General features: G+C 41.9%; 1 protein-coding gene across 4 annotated transcripts in view; it reads right to left on the reverse strand.

Annotated features, from left to right (window-relative positions):
• SNX13 (sorting nexin 13) overlaps window positions 1-11,383 on the reverse strand; it is a 156,721-nt gene that overhangs the window by 99,201 nt on the left and 46,137 nt on the right. For all 4 annotated transcript variants that reach the window (XM_034760567.1, XM_034760568.1, XM_034760566.1 and 1 more), the window contains 2 exons: window positions 9,149-9,251; window positions 5,027-5,116 (listed from right to left, as the gene is read on the reverse strand). In XM_034760567.1, coding sequence (XP_034616458.1) covers window positions 5,027-5,116; window positions 9,149-9,251 — 193 coding nt within the window. The remainder of the gene's footprint in view (window positions 1-5,026; window positions 5,117-9,148; window positions 9,252-11,383) is intronic.

Below are 11,383 nucleotides of genomic sequence, written 5' to 3' on the forward strand. Positions count from 1 at the left end.
GGTTGCTGGCGTATGCATCCCTAGCAACTTCAGGGTGGCCCTAGAATCCTTAAGGCCATGCAGCCTGGAGTCTGTTTGCTCCGAGAAAAGGCCCGAGCCCTCAAAGGGAAGGTCTTGGAGGGTATTCTGGACCTCTGAAGGGAGGCCTGATGCCTGGAGCCACGCAGAGCGTTGCATGACTACCCCTGAGGCAATGATTCTGGTCGCAGAGTCAGCTGAATCGAGGGAGGCTTGTAGCGAAGTCTTAGCCACCACCTTCCCTTCCTCGATTAAAGCCACAAACTCAGAGTGAGAGTCCTGGGGAAGGCCATCCTTAAAACTTGGATACAGCCGTCCAAGTTATGTCTATTAAGGATCGCCTGCTGGTTGGCTATGCGTAGCTGGAGGCCTCCAGAGAACTAGACCTTTCTACCGAAGAGATCCAAACACTTGGGCTCCTTGCCCTTCAGGGCCGAGGCTCATTGGCCCTGTCGTTCCTTTTCGCTGACTGCTGAAACGACTAGAGAACAGGGAGTCGCATGGCAGAACAGGAACTCGTAGCCCTTGGAAGGAGCAAAAGTATTTCCGTTCTACCTCCTGGCCGTCGGCATGATGGAGACCAGGGTCTACCATATAGTTTTGTAATTCGTTTGTATGGTCTTTATGAGAGGGAGCGCAACTCTGGAGGGACCCTCGGGCGTCAGGATATCCACCATCAGATCTTCCTGCTCAACCGTTTCTTCCGCCTGGAGGCCCATACTGAGGGATATCCTGCGGAGTAGCTCCTAGTGAGCCCAGTGGTCGATCGGTGGCGATCCTAGATTGATGTGCCTGTCACTGCCTCGTCTGGGGAAGAGAAGGAAGTGAGGTGTTGCATGCTGCCCTCATTTAGACCCTCCTGTGTGTCCCCATATGCCTGGGTCACTTCAGGGCCATGCGGGACTGACACCTCTTTAGGTGTCGCAGAGCTTGGCACTACCTCGGGCATTAGGCCTGGAAGCGCCGGTTGCTCTTGTGGGTCCGGGGGCAGCCTAGAGAGAGTGGCCTCCCTTGTCCTTGATGCACGCCTGCGTGGCGACCTGGCATGGAGTCACATAGATTGCCCAGACCTAGAGGCTCTGGAGGAGATGTCCTGTTGCTGGTGGTAGGCCCATGGGGTCCAGAAAGGCCACTGACCTGAGGAGGCCATTGTGGTTGCCATGCTGGCTGGGAATTCTCTGTTGGCTACTGTTCGATGTCTGCTGTAGCTAGAGTGACCGGAGTCAACCTCGGAGTTGGAGGATGCCGACAAAGAGGACCAGCAAGTGCCGGGGAGCGGTGCCTGGCTGACCGGGACGGTACTGGGAGTCTTGGGACCTGGACCAGTGTCTCACACTGGGTGCCAGTGAGGTTGTCGGTGCCATACTCCAGTGCCGGGCGACCAACGGCATCATGGACAAGTGTGCAGTCGCTGGGGGTGCTGCTGGCTGGTTTGCGTCCAGTGCCGTAACCTCATGCTGGGTCGTGGTTGCCGGGGAATAGCAGGACGTTGAGCTCGAAAGGGAGCGGTGCCATGAGTGGTGCCGAGACGGTGACCTCGAGCGGCGCACCATTGCTGGCTTCCCTCTGGACGGCACCTTTTTCGATGGTGCTGGATGCTTCTCCCTGCATGGGAGGGTGATTGGCGCTGACAACTCAATAAGATCTTTCACTGCCAGTGTCGGGTGTGGACGGGTGTTCGAGGACCTCCTCCAGACATTCGTCGGCACTGAATCTGCTGGGTACCGGACTCAACAGGGCCTGTGGCACCAGAGTCGACGGTGCCAGTTCTTGGCTCAGGCCCGCAAAGTGTCTTTGCGTGCCGGGAGCTTCTTTGAGCGGCTTAGTAGCTCTTTGGGGAGAGCGCCCTCTTTCTCCTTTCTTGTGACACTTAGTCGGTGCCAGAGAGGTCGACCGACGCCGAGATTGGTTGGTCCGTCTCGGTGCTGGCAATTTGCAGTGCCTGGGCGGTGCCGGGTCGCGCATGGATGCCGGGGCACTTCGCTCCGAGGAAACCAGGGCCGGTCCCAGTCGGTCAAGGGCCGGTGGTTGTAACGCGGCCTCCATGAGCAACTGCTTAAGGCGAAAGTCTTTCTTTCTTGGTGTGCAGCTCAAAGGCCTTGCAGATTTGCAGCGCTCTGCCTGATGAGACTCTCCCAGACACCGGAGACAGGAGTCGTGGGGGTCACTGTTAGGCATAGACTTGCGGCACATGGCGCAAGCTTTGAAACCCTGGGCTTGCGGCATGCCCCACAGCCCAAGGCTGTTGCTGGAACTAGCTTCCAGACACCTGACAACAATAGTATTTAACTAACTGATAACTATCTAAGAACAGCTCTAACTAGAAGACTGGAAGGCTAAGGGGTCACCTCTCAAGCGAGAAAAAGAGAGACCGTTCCAACACCACCACGGACGGTAAGAAGGAACTGAAGGGGGGGTCAGGCCGGCACGGTATTATATACACCACCATAAAGGCGCCATTCTAGGGGGCTCCCCTGCCATCCTGATGGGAGCTGCTAAGGGAAAAAGTTTCCAATGTCCGTGCACATGGCGCACGCACACCTAATTGGAATGGACGTGAACAATCACTTGAAGAACTACTGTTAGGTATATGTGAGGGTGGTAATAGATCTCCCTTACATTTTCCCTTCTAAGCAGCTTTCTGAATTACTGAAGAGTGCTTCAACTGCAATTTGGTTCGTTTGAATTTTGCAAGGAGATCAGAGCGAGGAGGCAGAAGGATATACAATTTATCTGTTGCACACAATCCTTGTTGTCTATGGAAAGCTAAGCATTGGGAATAGAATTCTGAGAGTACTTAGTGATTTGGCATACAAAGAATCCAAGCTGTGAATTTTTCCTGACTGTGCTTTGTTGCAAGTAAACTTCTCCATGGTCAGTCAACAGCTGAGGAAGATAGGGATTAAGTTTCATTTATCAGCTCCTATAAACGATATAGGGGAATGAAGGTGAACTAAGTAAATTTACACAGAATTTAAACTTTTTTATTATTATTATTATTAAATGAAAAGTTTCTTAAGCCTACATAGTCGCAAAGATAATGTCCAAATTTGAACAGAGTGTAAACAGATAAAGTGTTGCCTTCCTGAATCTGAAGTCAAACAATTCTAGTGCCTGTTCTGCAGTTCAGAAGACTTCCCAAGCAATAAAAAAAAGAAGATTCCGAGCAGCAATGAAAACACACAACAGTATCAAATTCACTCTTTCGGTTTGAGATGACTATGAGCAGTAGAGGTAAGCCCTGGAGATATTCACAGATGAGGAACATTTAAAAAAAAAGAAGATGATGATGATGATGATTGGGAAGGAGTAGAGCACCATCGGTCATCCCTCCAGAATCAAAAGTATTCTGGAGGCAGGGATTGATGGGGAAAGAAGGAGTTAGAGAAAATTCTCCACACCCTGGCTGAAAGCCAGATAGAAAGAACTCATGGAATTTGAGGACTCCAAATGATTCCAAAGTTGCCTCTCACACTTTCTCAACCTTCTGCAAAAAAGGCAAAATTTAGAGACATGCTCATAATTGGTATAGTTGATATGACAGCAATCAGGATGACAATTTTAACTGTGTCTTGTAACATACTAGTTTGGTACTATACAGAATACTAATTTGTACCAATTTAGACAGAGAATGGTGAGTTGTACAGTACCATTAAAAGATGAGTTATAGGGAAGAATGGATATAGATAACGTAAGTACTCTGAGAATTATTTGCTGTACAGAGCTTGAGAGCTAGTACTGGGGTTTGAAAACCAGTTTTATCTTTTTTTTTTAAAGAGTAAAAACTAAACTTTTAATCAAATCACTCTTTTTTCCTCTGTTGCTACTACTCAATATTAAGCACAGGATCCAAAACTTTTGAAGAGCTGTATGTTATACCCAGGCTATGTCAGCTATCATTACATTTACTTAGGGAGAATAAACATTTTTAAAATAAGTTGCCTTAAAAAAAAATAAAGTAAAAAAAAAAAAAAACACCTCCTGAAAATGAGATTCTTAATTAGGTAGGTAGCACCAAAGCTGTGCTAGAGTCTTAACCTTATTCTAAGTATTTAACATATTGTTAGAACAACTATTTCACTTGAGTGTCTGGGTTTGTAGTAGACAGTTTGTATTCAGAATTCAAGATATTTGTAATCTGATGCCTGAAGGATAGCCTGTCTCTCTCAGGTTTATTATAGCAAGTATATTTTCTAAATATATTCAGCATTCTTTGGGGCAGAAAACATTGCTTTAGCTAAGCTCTAAAAGTGAAATGTACATAATTCTGTAACATTTTATAATAAAATCACTTTAAATGCAGCTTATGACAGTTATAAATTTATAATTTACTCTTTGCTTTCTTCACTGAAGAAATCAAGATTAGATCACTTATGGTGATTAAATGAATTCTTTTAAACCTTTAGTCTTTCCTCTTAGAGGAGAGGCATATAGGCAAGGCAATGCAGGGAAACTTAAAATGCCACTGCCTGTGTCATATTTGTTCTGTAAGTAAACAAAAATGTCAAAGGAGGCTCAATTGAACACCTCTTAGACTTGTTTCCTGTTAAATATTGTGAATAATGTTCAATCTGCAAGTCATTACTGTGTTGACTGTAACCACTACTCAAAAGACTTCAACAACTGAAAATGCTGTATTTGTCCACATTCATCGTTTTGAATAAAATCTGCCAAATAAGTAACACAGTTCATGTAAAAATTAAGGATTTAACAACACAATCTGCAACCATGTAAGTATAAAATTAAATTCAGTCTTCCAAACAGAAAATGTTTGATATTTTAAAAGTGAGCTTTCCAACCTGTAAATGAGTCAGGAATTGTTAGAGTTATTTAGAATAGTCTTCAAGTGGGTTTAACACTGTGCAATTTATATTAAAGCAGTATTCAATTATTGCAATTACTGCAGTTACCAGTTTTGTGGATCATGTAAATATTTTAGTTATGAAGGCTACAAAAATACTACACCCAATACATGAAAAAAATTCAAATATTTTATATTAAAACTCACTTGTTGCAAAGGTTCATCAATTATATTGGCACCTGTCAATCTTCTGTCAATCTTAATAGGCCTGGCTTCACATTTCATTTCTTCTGTACACTTAAAAATAGATTAGACAATTTTACTAAACAGATCTTCACTATGAATAAAAATAGTCGCACCTACTGTTCATGATATAAATATTTCTTAATGAAGAAGTCTATACTACAGTATTTCCCTTATAATCATTAGTTATATAGTACATAAAATCATTTGAAAATATTTACACACACACACACACCCTCCCACCCCTTCCCACCCCTTGTACTATGTACTGAATCGAGCTGAGGGACTGATATTAGAAAAACTCTGCCCATATGATGAAAAAATTGGTTCCTTTGAAATGTCATAATAGTCAAAGGAGACAGGATAGTCTGTGGGTAAGACAGGACTGAAAGTAAAGACCTGGGACTTGTACCTGACCATTAGAAACTGCAACAAAAAACGGAGGGTGAGATCAGAGAAGGCAGCATTTCTCAAAAATCTGCCCACAGAGGCAGATTAAGAGAAGCAGAGGTACGCAATACCATACAGTATATGCACTGAAGATTAGACAGCAACTCTGCACCCTCAAACTTTAGAACTTCTCTTTTTTTCAGCCTATGGTAATATAAACATAAAACTTCTATTGACTGTTTGCTGTGCTTTTGTATTGGTCCAATAAAAGATTTTACCTCACCCACCTTATCTCTCTAAACTTCTATTGAGACAGAACTTCATAGTCTGACATCTAAACATCTCTGCATCATTGGAGCAGCAGACTCAAAATCTCTTGGTTCAGATAAAATATATTTAGAAACAAACAAGGGAACTAGGCAGAAACCAATTTATCTTAGTGAAACACCTTGTTGGGAGGCTGAGTGGACTGCGTCACTAATTTGCTGATTTGTCCTTCAGCAACAGCAGCAACTAAAAATAAAATCTTATGGTTTAACATTCTCATGGAAACTAAACAGAGGCTAAAAAAAGGAGACACACACACAGAGCTCTGAACACTAGGCTCGTACTTCAGGCTAAGATGATATCTCCATAGGTTTAAATAACTTTGCCACAAGAGGATAAGCAATCAACTGGCCAACGACCCAGCTTCTGAAGATGCTAACAGAAGTTTATACCCTTAAAACACAGACCTGCTAAAACCTCACAACTAGTTTTTTATTTTTAAAATGTGCAATCTTGATAGCCATGGAATAAGCTTGTGTCTCCACTGAAGCATTGGGAATGAGGAAGGACAAGTCAAGAGAGGAACAAGGAGAAAGCAGCCGTCTCAGATTTCTTCTTAGTGTGAGCGCAACATGCCTCAGGCACATAACCAGGATTCATCACCGAATTTGGTCCACTGTTTGGATCATTAGCTCCCTAGCCCAGGCACTGATAGGGAGTGTGATGTGAATGCTGATCCATGTCCCTGTCTCAAACTGAGGAGGTAGAACTAAACACAGGTTGTTTAAATTTGGCTGGAGGCCTTTAGGCCACCAAGGATCTTCTCTGTCTTGAAGTGCACACAATCAATAGGCTGAGATTTGTTTAGGCATCTGAACCAATGAGACCAATGGCTTTAAGCATTATGAGGCAAGGAATACTTAATATTTGCACTATATGAGGGCCATTTACAATATTTTCTGTTTTGCTTCTCATTATTTGCATTACAGTGGCATGCAGAGGCCGCATTCAGACTGAGGTCCCATTGTGCTGGATATCATAGAAACACCTGCTAAGAGAGAGCTCCTGCCCCACAAAGTTTGGTTTAGAGACAGAACAGAACAAGTGCATGTACCAGAAAGAAAAAAAGAATAGGAAAAGGGAGAATGAGGGTAACAGTGATGGGAACACCTGGTATCACAATCCACTCATGTGCAGAGTTTTCTGTTTTCTTTATTTTTAGAGATATAAACAAACAGTAATCCCTGCTGGCCATCTGCCTAAACATTTCTGAAAGGAAAGAATAAAAGCAACTTCTGCTGTAAACCCTATGCAATGCAAGGAAAACATTATTTTGGGTGGAAAGAAGATGGCTAGGGTTGTATAGATTGGAACTATAAAATTCTGCGATTTCATAAACACTCCCCTTTCTTTGTTGTGCGAGCTGATCTATTTTAAAACTAAAACATGCCTCAACACACAGACACACAAAAGCCTAGAGTTTTGACTAACCTGTATGTAATGAATAGACAAAATTAACCTGAATGTGCAATGTGTGTTTACAACATTAAAAGTCAGTAATCACTCCAAAGAAAGAAAATTTGGCATAACTAAGTATTAGAGCAGTAGAAGGACTTTTGAAAGTATAGACGTGACATAGCAATACTTACTTAAGGCACATTTTTAGTAGCTAATTGTTTTCTCTCTCTCAATCAAGACAGCAAAGACTCTGGGGTTCCTCCTCCTCATTCCTTCTGATAAACAGAATGACAACCAACCACTACCCAGGATTCTCCCACTCTCTTAGGCTCACTCATCACTCTCTCTAGTTTGATTCCTTCTGACCCACAGGGAATCTGTCTGCTCTACCTCCTTAACAAAGGAGAATCTATTGCTGAAGCCTGGCCTTGGAAGGCCTGGTATGGTGGAAGCCTTCACTCTCTTGCCAGAGCCACATAAAGCAAGTTGGCTGATAAGTTAGTATATAATGCTTTCTGTGGCTCAGTTTGCAATAGAAAACCATGAGCTTGAGGGCTGAATTAGACAAGAGCCTGAGGCAAAGGAAATGGCAACCTCTAGTCCCATATCCCACTCCCTTCAAAGGAATGATAAACCGATGCCCTGCTCTAAGCACTCATCCGTTATAGAATAGCATGTGTAGGTGCCTGCACATTAAAATAGTGACTAGTAAAAGCATGGAATAACAGGTATCAGTTTTGCAAGGCTTCCCCACTGACACTTATCCCTCTTCAGCCCAGAAAGTGGAATGGACTCTCTAAACCTCATGAGACAATGAACTTCCTTCTGTGGCCTTACAAGCCTTCAACTGGCCATGATGTATACAGAAGCCTAGATGTCTCTCCTTGAAACCTGGAAGAGGATCCAGTCCCCTGAAGGCTGCAGATACATTTAAACACATTTTTGAGGCCCAGGCTTCAACATTCCTCACTTAAGGAACAAACTCTGAAGGGAACTATCTTTGTTAGGTGGACAGGATCTTAGTTTTTAACAAAGACAAGTGTAAAGGAACACTTTTCACTATGGAAGATCAAATATGGAGAACTACTCGAGAGCATGAAATACCTCTTCCATTGTTCTGACTGAGGTATTTGTTACATTACCTTCAAGGTAAACTAATGAAAAATCTACCCAGTGAAGAGTCTTCAAAGGAGGCTCACACAACCAGAAGACCAGGTTGTTAACAGAGCAAAGAAAGGTCACTAGCTTCAGGAAACATGACAGCTGAGGAGATGGTTTTCCCTAGTTGTAACCCATTTACCAGTTTGCTTTCTATGACTTGGCCAACACAGACTCCCATTCTATCAAGCTTTCCATACCTAATCTTCAACAAGAGTTTCAACTTAGTTAGGCAAGAAAAGTAGACTAACAGATGCCCTTCTGATCAGAGGGAATCAAACTGAAGAGGCAGAGAGGAAGATCCAAGGAATGGAAAAATTCCAAACAGCAATGGTCATTTTGTTGGGGTGAGTGAGTGAGGAGCCTCAGTCTCCGCACTTTTGCAGACTAAGACACAAACATTTATTAAATGAATACATAGGAAACTATAAATGTTAATCAGAGAAAAACTATACAGATTGCACATAGGAAGAAACTACTTAGTATATATGTTATTCTGCTTCTCACACTATAGCCAGAAAAATATAATCAAAATAAGCTATTTCTTTAAAGTAGCACACACTTCATAAAAATGTTTTTTGAGAGGCCAGTGCAGAGTTTGCCCATTTAGTACATTTCTTTGTAGCAAAAGAAAACCTGGCTAGAACTCTGAGAATAGAATTGTTTATCTTGGGAAATATGCACTTAAACTGATACATTTCAATTTTTTTTTGATAGTACAGCATATTGAAAGACTCACATGGGAAAGTCTGAAGTTTATGGATTCTGATCTTGAAGTTATAATGCTTTGTAAATTTTCCTTATGCTGCTTACCTTAAAAATCCCAACAGATGTCGGAGGAAGAAATGAGTGTTCACACTGTTCAAGGTACTTTTCTGAATTTGTTTTTCCAAATAAGAGAGTAACCACAAAACCCCTAAAAAAAGATAAAAAATAAAATAATCAGCTTCCATGTTCTAAATGTTTAACGACAATCTAAAACTTAAAAATTCAAAGGCATCTGGTAAGCAATATTTTCTAACAAAAGTTTACACACATTGTGTAATGCTTGCCAAAGGTGACTGTTCACCACATACAATGCTGGATCTCTATATTTTTCAAGAGAAATTTAAAAAAAAATAACCATGAAAACTCTACTTCTGTGTAACATCTTGTTTAATGTCACCAATATACTTTGTATTGGTAAAATCTTTAGCCCCTATCCAGCACTGGGATCTGTCAATCCCTTCCACATGGGATTCTGCACAGGGCAGATGTTTATACTAGTGGATCCTGATGCAGGACCAGAACTAAAGATGGTAAATTTACACATACTATTTATGTTCCCAGGGATGTTAGCAAAATGAAGTAGGTTTAGAGGCAGTCAGGCCATTATAAATAAATACATATATTATGTATATATTTTCTTTAAATTATACAAAGCACTATACTCTTTAGAAATGCACTCAAACCACAACATGAAAGCATAAGACATGGACACACAAACATTTAATGTATGAAAAGAACTCTTGGTATAACAACTTTTACCAGGAAGAAACTATATTATGCTATAGCAACACTGAACTGATTACTTATATTAGTATAATGACAGCTGAAAAAGGAAGGAGCAGTAAGATAAGATATAAGGTCAAACAAGTAGACTTATCAGGTAGCTTGGGTAAGAACAGAAAGCTAAGTTAAAAGCCTGAGGTGATGTTGAATGAATTTAGTAAGCAAGTGGTTTTATTACTATTCTTTTTATTTAAATATACAATTTAATCAATGAAGGAACACTGTAGAGCTTTTTTGAGGGGTTGGCAGAAAAGGAGATTTTATCAGAAATTAACTTTTGGCTTTTCTTGAGCTTCTACAATAAGATGAATAGGAGTGCAACTAATTTTATTACTGCACATTTTCATCCTGGTAAAAATGAAGACCACAAGGAAAAAAATAATGGTTTCAGTTGTGATTATGACAAATTCAATTGCTTTTTATGATGAATCAACTATTTAACCCTGGTGGATGATAGCAGAAAGACAAATACTGCTGCTTTTGATTGGAAGTGGATGAAACCCAAAAAGCTGTATTGTATGTTCTCTTTCCACTTCAGAATGAGTGAAATCAAAAAAAGCAGCAAAAAAAATAATTAAGCTGGAGGAGAATGAGAAGGTGAAAGTTCTTATTGCTCATGTTAGTCATACACACAGAAGTTTAATGGCAAATTGAAAATTTCAGGTAAACTAGTTGGAGGCTTTTAATGGCCATATGGACAACCTGAACTGCTGCTCTACACTAAAATGTAACTATAAAAAAAATAGTATACTATTATTGAACAGATCTGCTCCCAGATCTGCCCGGTCATATACGGTATGCTTACTTTTATGAATAAAATAGGGGCTTATTAGTTCAAATGGATCTGTCTGAACACATGAGTACACTGAAACAGATCTATTTGCAGGTTCTAATCCCAAAACTGTAAGGCTTTTTTCCTCCTGCAAGCACTCCAGAAACTAAGAAGCATGGAGACTGATTCTATCCCTTTTTGCAGATCATCAATATGATGATTTACTAAGTTCCAATCAGTTACACTTGTGAAAAGTCATGGAGGACAACACAGTTGCACAGCATAACTATGGATATGTGGCAATGTGGAACCTTTATTATTGTATATGATACAATGTAGGGTTACCATTAGTCCGGATTCCCCCGGACATGTCCGGCTTTTTCGGGTTAAAAATAGCGTCGGGGGGAATTCGTCAATGTCCGGACTTCCCCTCCTCCCCTCCCTCCCCCCATGCAGAGCGTGCGCACGGCTTACAAAGCAGCCGGTGCTCCTACAGCCAGAGTCAGAGCTCCACTTCCCCCCTCCTCCCTCCTGAAACTTGACACCCCCCCTCCTCTCCCTGCACTCACAGATCGCCGGCCCTTCGCCGTCTGGAGCTTCGACGCTGCTGCCCTCCCCCGCTGTCGAGCAGCACAGTAAGGGGGCAGGGGACCAGAGAAGCGGCAGGGAGGTTCTTGGGGGGGGGGGTAATCAAGAGACAGGGAGCAGGGGGGAGGGTTGAATGG

Source organism: Trachemys scripta, chromosome 2, assembly GCF_013100865.1.
Source record: "Trachemys scripta elegans isolate TJP31775 chromosome 2, CAS_Tse_1.0, whole genome shotgun sequence".
NCBI classification, from domain to species: Eukaryota; Metazoa; Chordata; order Testudines; family Emydidae; genus Trachemys; species Trachemys scripta.